General features: G+C 44.9%; 1 protein-coding gene across 2 annotated transcripts in view; it reads left to right on the forward strand.

Annotated features, from left to right (window-relative positions):
* Window positions 1–19,476, forward strand: part of WBP1L (WW domain binding protein 1 like) — a 52,823-nt gene that overhangs the window by 20,792 nt on the left and 12,555 nt on the right. For both annotated transcript variants that reach the window (XM_031461665.2, XM_031461666.2), the window contains exon 2: window positions 17,946–18,048. In XM_031461665.2, the coding sequence (XP_031317525.1) occupies window positions 17,946–18,048 (103 nt within the window). The remainder of the gene's footprint in view (window positions 1–17,945; window positions 18,049–19,476) is intronic.

The raw sequence follows: 19,476 nt of genomic DNA on the forward strand, positions 1-19,476 counted from the left end.
CACTGGTGGTCTGTGGTCCGTGGATCGGGTTTGGGAAGGGAAGAAGGGTGTGGGAGCTTATTTATCGTCAGTTGTACAACTGCTTTGGGTGGAGGGAGCCTTTTAGAAAATGTTTCGTAGTTACCACAGGCTAGCTCCCACACAGAATTTTCCAGTTTTCCCTTCCTGCTTGCTAGTTGCTCCTTACTTCCAGAGCCATCGTGTCCTTAACCCCCTACCTCCCTGAGGTCTCTCTGGGGCCATCCATTCTGATTTTCCATTAGACACCATAAAAGCTTTGCCAAAGCTTTATGGGGAGACAGTTGAGGGGTGAGGCTGGGGAAGGGGAGAGGCAGAGCAGGATTCTTGATCAAAGCCCCTTTTATTCCTTCTCCATTTTGATTTGGCTAGTTAGCAGAGATTTCTTCACAGTTCTCTGGTTCTGAAGAGGTTCTGCGTTGGGGTGGGGGGGCCTCCTTTTAAAGGGGAGGGATCCCAGAGGCTTTTTCCTTTTAAGCCTGTGGTCAGGGCTGTGTGGCTGAGGGATGGCCTGAATGCCTCAGAGGGATGGGGGTGGGACTGACCACATTTTGGCCTTCCTGACCGATTTTTCAAAGCCAGCAGACCCCTGTGGCAGAGACTTGATTGCTTTGCGAGCCACCGTTTGAAGTAGGGGCACTGAATTGTAGCCGGTAACCTAGTGTGGAATGAGAAAACAGTAGCGAGCGACCAACTGCGGTCTTCTGAGAACACAGCTGTTGCCAGCTATTTGTTCCAGGGCTTCTGAGAGCTGGCCACCCCCGCCCCCTCTTTGGTCTGAGAGGCATGTCTGTATCGGAATGTGTAACTGTAACCAGCGGCGGCTGTAAGAGTGGGTGGGGACAGACACACACCCTCTGCTGCCTGTTCCTGGGTGAGGGCTAGCCACAGATGAGCTCAAACCAGAAGCCTTAGAAAGTCGCTGCTGGGGACTGCTGGTTTAATTTCACTCTTAGAAAAGTGCTAGCTAAGCAAGCCTCCCTTGGGTTGCCTGAAATTCTTTTAAAAGGAAGCTTCTCTGAAAAGCTCCACACATTTCATGACTGCTCTTGTTCATCTTCGGTGTTCCTTTGATGCAGCTGATAGGTAGAGTAGGGGCCCTGTTTGAGCATCTCCTCAGTCCCCCCCCAAGAAAGGCTGACGTTTTAACCCATGGGCAGAGTGAGCCCTGGCGAGGATTTTGAGCCGCGTTGGAAATAGGATGAAGCACCCCATGCTATGTCAGCAGGCGGCGGGGATGGCGGCTGGAAACTGCCTGATAGAGTGGGAAGAGCAGGGCTGGCAAGCCAGAAAGACCTGTATCCTGCCCTGCCCTCCCCTCCCCCTCCAGGGTCTGGGCTGCTTAACTGGTCTGAACCTTCTCTTTGAAATGGAAATCATAAAACCTACTGGAAGAGTTATTGGAAGGATTTCACCAAAGATTGTATTTAAAACATTAGCACCTTGGCTGGCTGAGTGGGTATTCAGTAAAAACGTAACTGTTATTTTTATCTACTAAAGGATGCAAGACTAAAGGATGCAGGGTATAGGAAACTAGAAGCTAGAGGACTGGTTCCTTTACAATGGAAAATGTAGTGGGCAAGAGATCTTGCCCTGGGGTCTTGTCACTGCCATTGTGCATTGAGTGAGACTTGGGAGGCTGTCAGTTACTGTACTGGTGTAATATACTGTTAATCTTACATATTGAGATGTCAAGAGGAGGGCTCGTGTCCAGTAACCTCTGCTCCGTTAAGTGAAAGGATGCCACGGTGGGTAGAGAAAAGGACTGGGTTGGTTGTGGGGAGCATCTCCAAGGATTCACAGCAGGTGAATCTTTGTTCTTGTTTCTGAACGGGTTCCTGGTGGTAGGCTGAACTAGAGAGCTTCTCGAAGGCCTTTTCTGCCCTAGGCTTCTGTGGTTCAAACTTTACCTTTAAAAACCCTGAGTATTTTTGGTTACATAATTTTATGTCTGTCTAGCAATTCTGTGTCTGACAGTGTAACTATGGTCTTTATTGGAGCTGTGTAAAAGCCAGTCTTCTAAAGATTACTTGGTGATAGTTCTGTTTTTAAGAAAATGGCACAAAACATATATGCTGTTGGTCTTTATCATACATAGTATATGTGTACTTTCATACATTATTTCCTTCTTAATCCATGTAACGTCCCTGGCTTACATGGTGGTGTGATTCTGTTTCTAAGAAGGGCATGCTGAGGCTTACAGACGTTCAGCCATTTGTCCAAAGTTGCTCAGCTAGCCAGGGAAATGGTAACTGATTTTTTTTAACCCAGGTCTTTTCATTCCAAAGCCTGGAGTTTTTCTCACTACCTGCACTGTATTGCCCAGTGTCTGTGAGTGGGGTGGATTAATGCGTCATTCCAGTTGGGGTATATTTTCTGAAGGTTGTTTCTAGGTGGCCCAGGTACCAGAAAAGACACTGCTCGTCTCTGAGTGGCCATGTGCATTTTACTTTGTGGCAGGTTCTTATGCAGGCAGCATCTACTGAACAAAGCCACTGCATGGAGATTTTGAACACTTAACGAATGTGGACCTGGCACAAAGGATAAGGAAAGCACAATTCTTACTTCCAAGGACCTCACACTCTAATGCAATAGTACTCAACATGCATAAAAATCACCTGGGAGAGTGGAGCTTATTAAAATGTAGATTCAGTAGGTGTGGGCCCAGGGCCCAGGAATATGCATTTCTATTACGTTCCCCAGGTGGTTCCGACCCAGGTAGTTTCTGGCCATGCTTTGAGAGACTCTCCTCCCACCCCCAACTCACCCCCTACCCTACCAGCTGCACTTTAGAAGCATGGAAATAATTACATGACAATGCGCTAAGCCTGAAACAGAGGAATTCCCCAGGAACTAGGAGAGCAGAGGGTGGGGAACTGTCTTAAATCAGGCCTGGGGAGGGGGGTGGGCACAGAAAGCTTTCCTGAGAAGGTGATACCTGATCTGAGTCCTGAAGGATGAGTAGGAGTTTACCAGACATGTGATCCGGGAAAAGAGCATTCCAGACAGATCAGGTGGACAGTGCTGTTTTTGTTTTCTCCTGCGGATGAGAAGGGAAACTGTCATCTGTGAGTCTTGGTAGAAAGTATGCCTGAGACAAGACAAGAATCTTGGTTCACCAAGTGTTGGTGTCCTTTATGACACAGAGGAGGAGGAAAGCATTAGGGGCTTTCAATCTGATGGTTGTGCCATGAATTCAGTGTCTGTAAAGGGCAGACAGGCCTTAGGCTGTATTAGTTCTTCCATTCAAAGGACAGTTAAGACAGCTCACAGTGTTGGCTAGAGAACAGTCTTTTTGTGCTTAGAGGAGCTAAAGTTCAGAAGAGAGTCACCTGCTGAACTTTTTGTCTGTGGCACCATGTGCCAAATTTTAGATACAACATGCAAGTCAGCATGCTTTCCCTTTATTATCTGGCAAGATCAGAAAAGGAATTTTCTGGTTAAGAGGGAATCCATCATGTATCCCTAAACAGATGGATTCCTGATTTTCAGAGAACAAGATTGCAACAGAATGTTCTTGGTTTGCTGATTTGAATGAATTCTATTTCATGTTTAATTCAGAAGGTATTGATTTTGAAATGCTGGAGGGTTTTCATGACCAGCATCTATGTCTGAGAAGTGTTGCGCGCCTATTGACTCAAAGCATGTTGTGAGTTCAAAGAGGTATAAACTTGAACCCTGCCCTCACAGGCAGGCCCAGATGTAGAACAAGCATGCAGGTAATTGGAGCATGAGGCAGGTGGCATTAGGAGTGGCTACAGTTCAGAGGTGTGAAAAGATGGCTTTTGCAGGTGGTCCTTTCCACAGTCCAGTGGTCTCAGTTGTGGCACTGTAGACATATGGAAGGACGCAGGTGATGGCAAGTTTTAGTTGATGGAATGCAGGCTAGATCCATCAAGACAATAATTGATAATCTTGCACCTCGGAATGTTGCCTTTTTCTGTGAAAATGGTGTGGGTCTGGGACCCTCTCAAGCAGTGTGCCCTTGCCCGTGTTACAATGTCATGGACAGAAGGGCTCTGGAGGCCAGCTCCTGGCCCAAGGGGCTGTTTGTATTCTTGAAAAGGGGAGCTGGTGCCCACAGGCCCTTGCTTGGTCTGATGCTGCAGGTGACAGGGCAACCAGAATGTTGAACCCCCGTTACTCCCTGGACACAGTAGGAGATCTTGGGGGCTCCCAAGGATAACACTGACCATGCTGTGGTGGAAGATGGCCTGGAGCGCAAGGGGGGAGCCATGACCAGGGGAAGGGCAGAGGGAATTTGCCCACTTCTCATTTAAGCTCCCCAACTGCTGAATATCAGCCAACATTGACATGATACTTCTATTATTTCATCACAGCAGCCATCATTGAGGTAGGAGGGCTTATCTCCTTTCTACTGTGAGGCAACCGAAACTCAAGAAGTTACCATTTCGTGATCACACAGTTAATGTATGGCGGTGGTGGCTCTGGAAGCCAGGTCTCCTCGGTGTTGTCCTGCTCTTGCCTATACCTGGTATGGTACCTGCCCCCAAATCTGTAGCCAGACCTTCTCCCCTGCGTGCCCTGTTCTCTGCACGGGACAGAGTGTTGACTCCCAGTCACCATTACCCTCCCATGTGTGCTCAATTAGCCTCTCTCTATTAAGCAAGACCCTGCTGGGAAGGGGACTGGCTGTCTATAATGCAGCAAACACCAAAGTCACACTTGTTTTTACTACCAGAGGCTGAAGCTAAAATTCTCATTGAAACTCATCTGTGAAAACAAGTGACAGCTCCATAGAACACCCTCCTGTCACCTAAAGATGAGAAAGGATGGTTCTCATCCAAGCCCTTTCAGGTGACTTAAAAAACCCCCAACTATCTCTGTTGCAAGAAGCTGCTTTTTTAGAGGAATGTGCTTGTTTTTCATCACATTCCTGTCATCAAAGCAAAGAGAAACCAGCAGACTGGACAGTAACTCAGTGGAAAAGAAGACTGTATCTGCTGATTTTGAAACTTTTATCCAGGATGGAGCCAAAGAAAACATTCACTTCCTCCAGTAATATCCCATGAGTTTGATCCACCCCCCTCCCACCCCTTTTCCTTGAAGAGGTAAATTTTAGTCCAGGAAAACAGAATTATTTGGGGCTACTTAAAAAAAAAAAAAAAAAAAAAGACAGCATTAACAACTGCTATGAAATTCCTTCCCCTGGCCTGACTCCCTAGCAGCCAGACCATAACTCTCCCTCCCTGGCACTTACTGACTTTGTTACAAATTGGTAGCAACAGTGAGCTGAAACAGCCCTGCATGTTGATCTGCTTTAGCCATTTCTGTGTCCCACTCTGTAGCCATAGCTGCTCTGGGCAGGGCCCAACTGGACTTGAACCCTGGACCACACAAGAGGCATCTGTTGCTGAAAATGGTGATTCAGTCCTAGGTGACTTGCTGGCCTATCTTGTTCTTTTAACTAAAAGAGAGAGGAGGGGCAGTGGCAGAAAGCTATACTCATCGCAGGACCAAGGGAGACGTGCTTTGAGAATGGCCAGAGTGTGACACAGTGACTGCTTTTCCTACAAATGGCCTATGGTTTGCTGGGACTGAGTTGCACAGAAGACATTGGTTCCCTGGGGTATTGCATCAAGGAGGCCAGAAAATTCATTATTGTTTGAGTCTCTTGCTTAAGAAACATGCTCTCAGGGACTTCCACTGAACTGTGACGCATGGTCTCATTCTTGGTTTCAAATACTGCCCAGCCTATCCTGTGGTTTTCATCAAGGGTTTGGAAATCCCTGGTCACCCACCAGGCAGTGGCTTGAATACCTGTGACCTCCCACTCCTCTGGGTATGGCTCTGGAGTGTGGGGGGGAGGCCCAGGATGAGCTGGGACAGGCTGCCAACAAAAATAGAATGTGTATTCACTCCCCCGCTTTGGGATAAGGTTCCAGGTTGATGGTTCAGCCTCAGATTTTCCTGGGTTACTGTAAACCTGTTATGATCAGAGAGCTGTGGGTAGGTCTCTCAAACATCATGTGAAATCACACCACCACAGCCTTAGCATAACCCTTGGAGGATCCTTTCATGCTGCTGCTTGTACCGCGTGGCGAAGAGGCACAGGGAGTGCACGAGAGGTCTAGCCCCTGGGGTCACCTGACTGTCAGTCACCAGGATTAGTACTTTCTGAAGGTTTTTGCATGTCCGATCCTTTGCTAGGGTAGGTGCTCTTGTGAGATTGACTTCATCTTGCTCTTGGGGAATTTACAGAGTGGTTGGGGAGCCCATGAGACAATCAGGCAATGGGCCTGGATGGAACACCATCCTGCACTAAGTTGTGTGGTGCAGCTTGGCTGGAACTGTGGTTCTATACTAAGGGCAGTTTTGTCCCCCTCCCCAAGGGACATTTGGCAATGTTTGGACATTGTTGGTTGTCACAACTAAGGAGTGGGTTGAGGTGTTGCTTCCGGCATCTAGTGAGTAGAGGCCAGAGATGCTGCTAAACATCCTACAATATGTAGGACGGTCCCCACAGCAAAGACTTATCTGGCTCCAGATGTCAGTACACTTGTCCCTGGGTATGCACAGGGTTTGGTTCCACAACCCCCGCAGATACCAAAATCTGAAGATGCTCAAGTCCCTTATATAAAATGGCAAAGTATAGCTGGCCCTCTTGCATCTGTGGGTTCTGCCCTATGGACACCAAGGGCTGATTGTCATGCCAAGGTGGAGAAACTTGAGGATGAAACCTATTGCTGCAGAGTGCATGGCACTCTGCTAGGAAGCAGTCCCAACTCACAAGCCTCGGGAGGGTGGACTGAGATGTTTTAATGAAGGGGAAATGGGTGTTATTTTTTTCCTGCTGCATTCTAAGCAGGATGTATTACTTGCCAAGGGATTTAGAATCTTGACATCTTGGTTGTCCCTCATCAGCAGGAACTATGCCTTATCAAGGACAAGAGTTTAATTTTTATCTTATAGATAAGATCAAGCTCTTCTGGAGCTGACATTTTTCTCTCTTAACTCTGAAAAATCTGGATAACCACCACTCTAGAAGGGCAGGATCTCAGGAGGGCCCAAACAACTTTATACATCTTAAAGAACAATTAGGCTGCAGTTATTTTAATATTAGGCCATATTTCAAGCCAGGTGCCTATTGTTGTGGCCTGGGTTTGTTGTATGTAATCTATTCCTGATAACATACAGAAAAGGAGGGTGCTAAATTCCCCTTTCTTCTAAATCATTTGGCGTCTCTTTTAATCTTTAGGTTTAAAGTCTTAAAATTCAGAAAGTTCTTTAAAGTTATTCAGAGTCTTGTGGAGAAAGCCTCTGGAGTTTTTCTTTTGTCTTGTATCTGTTTGCAGGGAGACCATTTTTAATGTAACCCTTTGTCCAAGGTAGAAGTAGATGGTTTCCTTGAACAGTGCTGAACTTTTTACTGGCAGTAAATCTCTGACACTAGTCTCTGGACAGTCAGGCACATAAGACGAGTCCCATTATTACTTCTTTTGCTCCTAACAAGAGCCTGCTGCAGTGGGATGGAACTGCTGAGAAAAAATGAGGTTAAATTTAGAATTTTGCTTAAAGTGAGGAAGGTCTCTGAGACCCCACATGGGTTTTTCATGGTCCAGTAAAACTGAGGTGAATCTCTTTTAAAGCACATCAGTAGCAAGTTAACTTGAACCTTCAATAGTTCAGATCCCTTTGAAAAACTATGCCTTTTTCTGGGCAAAGAAGTGATTATTTTGTTTGATCAAGAGCCATTTTCAAGATATAACAAAGACTTCAATGAGCTAGGACTGTTGTAAAAGGAATACTGAACCAAAAGGCAGAAGACCAGGGTTTTGACAGTTCAATTCTGTCATCCGCAGCCTTAGACTGAGTGTCAGTTCCTTATCTGGCAGATGTGGGTGGTGGTACTGGTAGCATATCTCCTGTAGGGGTCTGGCCAGCCAGCAGGCTTGAATGTGAGGCTGACTGTTAAAGAAGTTTGAAAAGCTTGAGTTCTATATAAATGTGTACTATATATACTGATTATATATGTGTGTGTTGTATATATATATCATCATCATTGCTCCAAATCATGACCCTGAGGCTTTGCCACATTATAAAATTTTTTTTTAAGAATGAATTCTGTTGATTAGACTGTACTTAATTAAGGCACAAAATGAACATGAATTATTTCAGGAAGATTTTCAGCAACTAAAACGTAACTTTTTTTTTTAACCTAACAATTTAGTTATTACAGAGTACCTCAAAGGCAAAGTCCATATCTTATCTGTCATTTTTGTGCCTGTCAGCACCTAGCATGAAAGTTTAGGGTAACCGCTAAGCTTTCAGTTCTTTCCACTGAAATTTGGGCTTTAGTGGGAAAATTGTTCTGGCTGTGTGATCACTCTGAACCTTGGTTTCCTCGTTTCCTATAAGAAGAGGGGAATACATAACCTAGATAAAAATGCCCAGCTGGATGCTTGATAAACACAGGCACTGGGCAGAACTTGATTTTCTGTTGCATTTCCTGAGTTTTGTAGCAAGAGGTTTTCCTAATTGTCTAGAGGTATTCTTCTCATTCAGCAGAGGGACCCTCCTCTTTGTCCATGCAGTGTGTAAGGAGTCACCAGAGCCTCCATTTAGAGAAATCTGGATGTCTGCCATTTGGGCCTCTGCAGCAGGCCTTACCCTCATGGTGAGGGGATGAACAGTATCTTACTGAACTTGAGAGCAGCAGGAGCTAATCAGATGCCCACAGGGGCCAGGCAGCGACATGCTGATATCATGTGATTGGGGTTTTGGACAGTGGGGGTGACGGGGAGGCTGGGGCAGGGCCAGAGCCCAGACATGTGATGCAGCCTAATGTGGCCCTAAGGGAATTTGGGCCCTGGATTTTCAGAAGCTGGAAATCTGAATTTCTGTATGAATCGTTCTCATTTTAAAATGAGACAGTTAATTCCATTTTTTTAAAAGAAGTTGTAAAACAAAGGTACCACTTGGGCATAGAACTCCTTAGTGGGTGCATTGTGGCCTGAGGGCCACCAGTTTACAATTGCTGCTTTCAGGCAGGAGAGCAGTGACACAGGTAGTGTGAAGGAAGGGACTTGCCCACATGGGACCAACTGTGGAGACACAGTAGTCAGCAGAATTGCCCTCCTGCCCTGCCTGAGTGCCACCTGCCCCATCGCTTGCTACGTGCTATTTTGTCCCTCAGCTATCTGCACCAGCCCTTGCTGAAGATGCCATACTTCTCAGTGCATTTATTCTGTGGCAGAATCGGCCAGTGATGAGGGCTTGCCGGGATACCTCCAGGTAGAACTTCTTCCTTCTAAGTGTCCAGGGGTGAAAAAAGTGGCCCGTTAACCAAGTGTCCCAAGTCACTGCAGCCAGCCATTCCCTGCAGGCCTGCATGCACTGGGCTGTAGACCGGTAGCCTTTAATAAAACCGTGGGATATGTTGCAACTTCCGATCTTTGCTCTGGGATTTTCCTATCAGGGTCAAGTGGCTTTTTCTGGGTTTGTTATTCGGGTTCCTAATAGCAACACAGGAAATGGGTTTTAATTTCTTTGCTTGGCTGCTCTGTTTGGGGGCTGTTTAATGAGGATCCAGTTGCAGTGCAGCTTTGGCAGTAGCAGTACTGGTGTGGATAGGAGTGTACCTAACTAACATGTCACATTTAAGAAAAATTATGTTTGTGATCCATTGTTGGTATCTTTTTATGGAATGAGGCAGAGAGAATATAAATAATTCTATGTACCTTGATTCTAAGTGGCTACTCTAGGGGGTAACTGGGTTGGGATGTGTTGGGGATTTGAGAAAGAGAATGTTAGACTATTCCACTTTTAGAGGACAGGAGCTGTGTTTATTGTATGTTTTAGTATAAACATAGGGCGATGGTCTTCAAACTTGGATATATATGAGCATAATCAGAAGAGTGTGTTTTAAAAGACAAATCTTCAGTCTCTGCCCCCAAAAGTTCTCAATCTACATTCTTAACAAATACCCTAGGTGATTTGGGGCCTACTGACCATACTTTGGGAAAGGAATCTCTGTTTTCCAAATGTGTTCATTGTCCAAATGTGTTCATTGCTGCTTTAGGGCAAATTAGCTCATTTGTAAGATGCTCTGATTTTTTTTTATTTTTAAATTTTTTAATTGAGATTTAGTTGATTTACAATCTTAGTTTCAGGTGTACAGCAAAGGTACTCAGTTTTATTATACACACACACATATATGCATATGTACACTTAAATACATATATTTTTTCAGATCCTTTTCCATTATAGCTTATTACAAGAAATTGAATATAATTCTTTGCTCTGTATAGTAGGTCCTTGGTCCTGGTTTGTTCTGATTCCCTGTGCAGCCCTTCCTCAGATTCTTGGAGAGTGTCAGTCTTCGGGAGTTCGCAGAGGGAATTGTTCCAGGAGACCCTCACAGGTTGAAGTAAAGGGACCTTGTCCCTCCTGCAGCAGGGGTCCCAGGGACTCCCCTTCAGCAGCACACACTAATGCCAAATCTTGGAGCCGCAGTTCCCCACATTGGTCCCAGGCTGTCCTCAAGTGTGTCATGAGCTCCAGACTTTGGCTTTACCCTTTAAAGTACTTTACAGCTAGAGGATTGGAGACTGGGTGCTCCTGAGCCCAGGGAGCTGGAGTGTAGAGTCCTTAAGGGGTAAAGCACACTATCACATCTGAGGGATGAGGCTGAATCTTAATCAGACTAGATTTATTAACTTGGTTAGAGGAACCTGCCCAGGCTATTTGTCCTTTTGGAAAATTACTGAACTCAACCAAACAGCTTAAATATTCATTCCTAATATCACAAAGCAGGGCCTTGGTTAACTTCTTAGCAATGACTTGCCCTTTAGCAGAAAGGAAGAAACTGAGCTCCTTTAGTAAAGCTTGAAGGAGTAATTGTCATATGTAGTATATATTGTGAAAGATACAAAAATGGAATGTGACAATCTCTACCATCAAAGAAGGGGAGATTAGAATAACTCCCTGGGAACAATAGGCCAGGATTTCTACTGAATCATTCCTCTATCTGAGCTTACTTTCCTTCATCCCTAAGTCTTTTGTAACATCCTCCCTCCCAATTTAAAATGTGTACCTTTGAACAGTTCTACTTATTTCCTCCAGCTCTTGAAACCATTAGTATTAGGGGGAAAGTGATTTTAACTTTCTTATTGTAAAAACAGAGGCAAATCCACGACACTTTAAAGAGTATATTTTACGAACACCTATAAATCTTTTTCTACGGACCTGGACCTGAAAGTGTTGCATTTTCAGAATTTAAAGGGTCTTATCTAGGATAGAACACAAATAGCTGATTCTAAGTTCAAGTTGCTTGCATGTTGTAGAAGGCATATGAGGTCTGGCTTTTTCCTGAGTTCTCAGCTCTTCCTTTCACACTACTTTCCTGAGATTCACTGTACTCAGTCACGCTAGCCTTCTTTCTTTCCCTTGAGCACACCAAGCTCATTCCTACATTGGTGTCTTTGCATGCATTTGACATTCCTTCTTCTTGGAACAATGTTCCTGCAGGTCTGCTTTAGCTGACTCCTCATCATTCAGGGCTCAACTCAGACATCACCTTCTCAGGGAGGCCTTTCCTGACTGCCCCATGTAAAGCTCCTATTACTCAGTTTTATTATCCTTATGAAGCTTATTACTTCTTTAAATTCTAATTTCACTTGTTAATTTTTAGTATTTTCGTACTAGAATGTATTTAAGATCCTTTTCTCTTTGTTGTTCTCTAGTTTCAAAAATGTGCTCAGGTGTGAGTTTTTTATTGTCTGAAAATTACCTGTCTTTAATTAGTTCTGAAATTTTTCAGTGGTCTCTTTAAATATTGCCTCTCCTGTGTTTTCTTCTTTCCTTCTTGGGCTTTTTATAGCTCATTTTCCATTTCTGTGTTTTTTCTTAGTAGAAGCCCTTTGCGGGATACTTTTCTCAGATCTGTTTTCCAGTTCACTAATTCTCTCTTTAACTTGGTCTAATCTCTGTGTAACCCATCTGTTGAGTTTTAAATTTTAATAACTATTTTTCTACAACTTTTCTTTTATTTTTCCCCCCAAATCCATTTGTTTACTGTCTCTTTTTCAGTATGTTTTTTTTTCATGTTTTTCATTCATTCTTTGTGGCTTTAATCATTTGAAACATACATAATATATTACAGTTTATCTGATCATTCTATTAAACTTTTTTAGAGAGCCTTATCCTGCTAACTGTTGAATTTCCCAAGTCTTATTTGTGATGGATTATTTTTGCATAAGTTTTTGTATTTTGTGTGAGCTCATCTTCAGCAGAGCTTTATTTGTGGGCATATTTCATGCCCTGATTGAGGGTAGGTCTCTTCAGAGTTTTACATTTCTTCTGCCGGATGTCCCAGTCTGGGACTACTTTTCGTGTTAAATTTTTGGCTTGGGGATTCTCAGGCCAGGTAGTAGTGCAATTCAGATCTCAAATTAACTTGTGGAAAGACCTATGGTTACAGATTATTAGAGGATATACTTTTTTCCTCTCAGTTCAGACCTTTCTTATTGTCACTGTGTGCCAACGGGCTATTTTTTTTCCCCTAGTCTCTCTCTCTTCGAGAGTCTTCACCTTATATTGAGGCTAAGTTCTAATTCCCTGTTTTAGGCTGACCCAGGAGAATAAGCAGCCCCTCTTTCCAGGGCAACTGGAAAGGCCTGATCTCATTTACCACTGAAGCTTCTAGTTCCCCGCCTCCAACATTTTTGACTCCTGGGGCTCTTCCTTGCTTTCTTGTAAGCTCAGTTGTGTAATTCAAAAGAATATTGTTAGCCAGTATTTCTAGGGGTTTTGATGTAGAAGAATTTTTAAAGTTACCTACCCAGCTATGTGCCAGAAGCAGCATCTTTTCCTACAGAGTCTCTTGCTTGGTGCTGTAGCTGTAACATCCAGCACAGTGCCTGGCACGTGGTGAAGGCTGTCAATACGTATTTGTTATTTGATTTGTGGAAATGAACGTTTCCATTAGAAACCATTTGTTTTCCCCGCAGAGAAGGCCAGAGGTGGTGCTCCAGATTCTTTCAGATCCAGCAGCCAAGATATTTAGTGTCTGCGCGTTAGCATCCTGTGAAGGAATTCAGTTTTCCTATTTTTCACTTTTAAACTTTAAAACTTCAGTGCTTTCCTAAGGGCATGAAAACGCTGTTGCCAGTTGCTAGCAAGGTTTTCCAGCCCCACAAATTGGCAAATTAAAACCATCCCTGGGGAACCATTATTGCCCAGTGTCTCTTTTTATGCTGGCACTTTGAAAGTTCTTATGCTGATTAAATTGACCTTTATAGTGGCTCAGCTAAGAATAGCAACTCTAAGACATGGAAACTCTTAAGGAAAATGATGTTAGTCCCACAGTTTATGCTGCCACCAAAGAGATGAGATAATTTTTTGCATATGTGCAAAAGGCATACTGTTCATCCTTTTCCATTGTAAAAAAAAGTTCTTTCCAGGGCAGTGTTGGTTTTCCTTGCTTCTCCTTCGTGCCTGAGCTTTTTGTTTGATGACTGTATGTGCCCTGTATCTTGAAGCTGGTCCCTGTGGTATCAGAGCTGAAGGCTCACCTGTAATAGGTGAGGCTCTTGATGGTCATGGTCATCACCACAGTCATCCTGAGGTGAAAGACCTCAGCATAAGAGCATTTGTTATTCACTCGAAGTTCCCTTATGATAAGTTCTACGTTTCTAGCCTATTTTGGGGGTGGGGGGCAGGAGTTTATGCAAATGAAAACATTGCTGGGAAGACGTTATCTTTAAAGGCAAATCTGATCTTGTCACCTCCCTGCACAGTCTGGTCCCCACTTACCTAACTTCCCTACCTACTGTTTCAACCATCTCCTGGCTAAAGGGCTTTGCTTGCACCATTTCCTTTGCCTGGAATGTTCTTCCCATCCCTCTTCCCTGGTTACTAACTTTCTAATCATCCTGGCTATCTCGGTTCAAGCTTGCCTTCCTCACAGCTATCTGGACTTCCTTGACTAGTTCCTAGGTCTTATCTTTTGTAAGTTAGAGTCACTGAATCATGTATTTTACCTTCCTAGTTACAATTTGATCTGTATGGTTACTTTATCATCTTGCATTAGACCTGGCGCTCTATGAGCACAAAGATCATGAGTATTTTGGCCATTTATTTGCCCATTGTGGGTCCCCCACTCCCACAGAGTTCAGTGCTGGTGCAAGGTAGGGACTCAATAAATGCTGAAGGTAGGACTGAAGGCCCCACATTCCACACTAGGATGAAATACCCTTCTGCTTTTCAGAAAATCAGTATGCGAAAATAATGACCTTTCAAGCAAAGAAGGGAGGAACCCCAAGCATGTTGCCCCTCCTCACTGCCAAGTAGAAAATGTTCTCAAAATCAAAAGAGCTCCACAAAGGCAGGGCCCTTATCTTTTCTTTCAAAGACAAAATGTTGATTGTGTTTGATTTGGGCTTTTAGTGGATTTATTTAAGCAACTGAAGAGGTATAACTTAAACCAAGGAGGCTATAGCTTAATAGTTAAAAGCTCAGGCTCTGGAGTCAGGCGAATTAATTGGACTACTTCCTAGTTGTGTGATCTCAGGCAAGTTGCTTAGCCTCCCTTGACCTCAGTTCCCTGATACCACCTACTTCATAGTGTTGCTTTCAAGTTTAGATGAAGGAATACTTGTAAGGCATTTAGAACAGTGCCTGGCACCTAGCAGGTGCTCAGTACACACTAGCCATATTATTCCCCTCAGCTTACTGTGCTTTGTGGAGATAGTGCCAAGCACTGTGCTCATACTGGGGTTGGGGCCAGGGATAAGGAGACAGAGGTCCTGCCTGTAGGGAGAGCGCAGGTTATTCTCTGATTCACTCTCGAGAAAGGAGGGTGGGAGGAATATTAACTTCCCAGTCTTCAAGAGTTGGCCTGAACAACATAATATGTGTAGAGCGCTTGGAGATGCTTGGAAGAAAAGCAAAGGGTACTCAGACAGAGTGCAGGGAATTTTTCATATTTGTACTTTCCATTGCATTCTCTCCCGTTCCTTTTTCTGTTCTTCGTGAGTCTGGAGCAGCCCACGTCGCCAGTGAACTTTATTGTTCTGAAATAGTTCTAAGTGAATGCAAAGTGCTGTTTGAATGGTCTTTCATGCCTGGCAATAATGGCTCATAGAGTACTGTTGATGAAGAGCTCAGAAAAGTTATTTCTCTTACCCAAGTTCACGTAGTTAATAAGCGTAGTGTGAGAGCTGGGCTTTGAACCCAGGTCTGACTGAATCTTAACCTTTTGGGTCTTGAGCTGCCTGGAGGTCCTCGAAAGTCTTCTGGGCCACCCACGATTGGGCTCCTCATGCAGGGAAGGCGGAAGACCACCACGCAGCATTCGCGCACCTCTGTTCTTTGTTTTGACTGAGAGGAGACAGATTTCTGGAGCCCTTGCATTGTCTGGAGGCTGCTGTGTCAGAGGTGGGGTGGGGGAGGGAGACTAATAAAGACTTTGGGCTGAAGGAGACATGAGTGAGCATTTTAAGTAGCCCTGACTTGCCCAAAGCCCCATTCCTCTGTAGTGGCAGAGCTGGGACCAAACCAAGGCTCCTGGATTTTCCTCTCCTACCAGCTCCTACCTCGTGAGGAGCTCACGACACTCATATCTCACTACCCTCCCAATCCTCCTTCATTTCTTCCTTGCTAAAGGTCCCTGAGTCCATGTCTTGCCTTCTTTAACTTTGACCACCTGCTTTCCTTCCTCCTGCAGCAGAAAATGACAGTTCCTATAACCAAGACCATCCCAGGCAGCTTGGGGATGCTGTCTGGGGGCAGGGGGAGGAGGACAGGGGATGAGATAGACTGGGTCAAAAGCGTTTGAGGAACTGGGTTAAATGATGCTGCCACAGTCTGCTGTCCCTGGGAAAGTGGGGGCAGAGCAGGGAAAGAGAGCGGGGTCCTGTTTATACCAGGCTTCCTGCCCCAGGGGGATGGGAGAGCCAAGAGAAAAGCTGACACCAGTAGGTCCTGAGGATGCCACTTGTTCATATTTCAGACACGTTCCATTCCATGCCTCACACAGGACCAGCTGGCTGCCCTGTGTTCAGTGCCTGGACCTCATCTGGAGAATTTTCTTGAGACAGGAGTGTCACTGGATTCTTTCATGTGTCGGGGTATAGGCTGCATGGCCTCTTTTAGAAACTATGTGGACATTTTGAACTATGCTTTTGTGAGCCAGTGCCAGAAGAATGGCATTTCAGGGCCTGGTAAACTGGGGAGCAACTTCTTGACGTCCTTATGAAAGCAGTGTTTTGCTCTGAATTCAGAAAGGGTGTGTTCTAGCAAAAGCAAGAACACAGATCTGCCTTCTCCACGTGCACCAGGCCTCAGAGGAGACATCCCCCTGGACGGCCACCTGCTAGGTGTGCCGTTTTGCTTATGGTGGATGTGGGAAGGGGAAGCCAGGAAGAACGCAGTTTGTAATACAATTGTGAAACCCTTTCCCATGTTTCCTTCTTCCTAAACCTCTTTACTCCCCGGGATGTTAAGATTCTTAAAGACCAGGAAACACCTGAGGATGTAGTGGAAACATGCATTGAGGCGGGGACCCGGTTTTTAGCTGTACCCTTTCCCTTGTCCTCTCTTGTGGCTTCAGGTGCCTGGCCTCTAGCCCTGTAGACAGTTGCTGGAGTGCTCTGTTTATAGCCTTGGCCAAAGAGACAGCGTAGTAGAACAAGGCCCAGGGAGCAAGAACCGACCATGTGACTTGAGTTTCCACTGGCAGACGTCCGCCCGGATGTACACTGTGGGCAGGGTCAGTCTGAGTAGCAGCAAATACAATACTGTGGTTTTAGTTTCTTTGCTGAGCAGGGTTTTTTCCCTTCCTAACTCTGAGCTTCTTGAGGTTAGGAACAGTGTCTTATTCATCTTTATATCCCTTGTACCCAACACAGTGCTTGGCACAAAGACAGTGGTATTCAGCCAGTGCATGTGCTGCTTCTTTATAATAAAGCAGTGTTGAAAGCCAGATGCTATAGGTCTCATCATATGCGGCCCAGAGGACATTTGGGGCTGAAGTTCAGTTTGGCTGGTGGGGTATTTCAACTATGAAATATTTTTAAAAAACCTTTTCCATTCCCATCCACTGGTGCTGTGAATAGAATTTGGCAAACTGCTAGATGGTTACTCAGCAGTGCCCTTTCTGTAGCTGTCCCTGACAGGGGACGGTATGAATCCTAGATCCAAGATTATTAAGAGATCATCAGATAAGCAAAAAAAAAAAAAAAAAAAGAGCTAGCAAGTTGGAATGAGACTGGGTCACCTGCGCAAGTCACCTTTGTTCTTAAGACTGAAGAATTTTAATAGAAAGTTTTTTCAGCCTTCTTTTGAATCACAGTATCATTAACCTTGTTGATCATGTGTTTTGAAGAGAGAATGAAATGACTGATCCAGGAACTTGCACAGAAAAGCTGGTTTTATTTAAAACGTACTGCTAATTACAGGAGAATCATCACCTTCTTAATGGCTGAGTTGAGCACCAGAGCATGGAGTGTTTCCACTTAGACATAAAGAAAGGGAGGCAGCCCTTTTCTGTCCAAGGAGAATGCCACTCTTTATTTATTTTTTATTTTTTAAAAATTCTTATTTTTTATTGACGTGTAGTCAGTTGACAATGTTTCAGGTACACAGCAAAATGATTCAGTTATACATATACATACATATAGAGAGATAGATTTATTTTTTCAGATTCTTTTCCATTACTCCACTCTTTACCAGTTGGCTTTGTATGCTGAATCCTCTTCCCCCTTTAATAAACCTTTTTTTTTTAAGTCTGTTGTTGTAGTGTGATTCTTTCTTGTTTTGTTTTGTTTTTTCCCTTAATGGAATAAACATTGGGACAAACTGTTTTGGTGGAGGGTGGGCAGACGGCCAGGAAGAGGGGGATGAGAAGAAAACTGGTGTTTAAAAGCTATAATTTAATAGGCTAAAATGTTTTCTGTTTCTTTTAGGATAAGGAAACCTGTGTGGGTACCAATAATCAGAGCTACATCTGTGACACAGGACACTGCTGTGGACAGTCTCAGTGCTGCAACTACTACTATGAACTCTGGTGTAAGTCCTTGCCTGGGGCTTTCTTGGCATCCCAGGGTCTTGGTTACTGCCTCTGCTCGTTGGGAAACTGCGGGCTGGTCAGTCCTTTTCTTATTCTCTCAGTGGCAGTGTTGGTGAGCAGAATCTTGTTTCCAGGTTCTAGAAGTGAATCCTCTGTAGAGGAGGAGAGCTCTGATGCCCTGTGGACAGCATAGGCTAAAGACTGGAGAACATAGTCTGAGCCTTCTTAAGAGGCCGTGGTTAGCGGGTCTCCTGCAGAAGTGCCTATCTGGGGTTCTCTTTGATGCCCTCTCCACTGTGGGACAACTACATCCTTCCATGGGCCAGCCCAGACGCCCAGGCTTGCCATCTTCACCAAAAGAGGTCTGCAGTTGCCACACAGCTGTGAAAGCTGGGCTGCTCTCTGTGGATGGCTGTAATGCTGTTTCCTCATAGGAACCACCAGGGCTGCTAGAATTCCCCATAGATCATCAAGAAGCTGCCTCTGTTTCCAAGGGTCCCTCTCAAAGGGATAATCTTTCCTTAGGTTCTTGCTGACAGAGCCCTCCTGGAGAGGAGCTTAGAGGTTCAGGCCCCTTTGTTCCTTCCCCATGTCTCAAACTGAAGTGTCTCCAGTCACCTAACCTGTTACTGTCAGCTAAATGCCACGTGGATACAACCCTTGTCTTGCCACTAGCTTGGTGGAGGCCAGGACCACTTGCACCTTCCAGAGTTGCACAGGGGTGGGTGGTGACATTGCCATGGTCTTCAGGGAGTCACCCAAGCTCAGAGAATTCACTGAAACATTTTGTACTCTGATCTTGGAACTTAGACGAGACACCGTAGGATGCCGGACAAAGAAGGGGAGGATGGGGAAGCCCTAAGGGCAGACAGTTCCCAGGGGACCAGCATTGCAGTGGTTCTCAACAACTGTCTGTTGATAGAGGAGATGGTAGGCTGTTTCCTGAGGTAATTCTAAGCTCCCATCACTCCGTCCATTTGGAAACAAACTTTGGGCTTGTCAACCACGCTCTTACTGCCACCACCATCTCTGCCTTTTTCCCCTTTTCCTTTCTGATCTCCCTATTCCCCCCACATCAGTGATATGGTCCAAAAGCAACTAGAAGGGCTATTGTTTGAAATGGAAAGGAAATTAGACTCTTGGCTGGAAAGTCTCTCCCTCTAAATGCAAATGGATCTTGTAGCTAGTGGAAATGGTTCCTACAAACAGGACCTTTCCTCACGCTTGTCCTTCCCTTGTGAGGATGGGCTCATCTGCCTTTCTGAGGAATCCCAGGGTTTGTTAAGGCCAGACTCCTCCCCAAGGAGAGAACAGGGCTCGAGATGTCCCCCGCCATCCTCCATGCACATAAGCAGCAGCAAGGGCAGGCCTGGAGTTATTGGTGCTATTTTAGAAGGGGTGTGGCTGAGGACTCACTGGAGAAACAC

This window comes from Camelus dromedarius, chromosome 8, assembly GCF_036321535.1.
Source record: "Camelus dromedarius isolate mCamDro1 chromosome 8, mCamDro1.pat, whole genome shotgun sequence".
Taxonomy (NCBI): Eukaryota; Metazoa; Chordata; class Mammalia; order Artiodactyla; family Camelidae; genus Camelus; species Camelus dromedarius.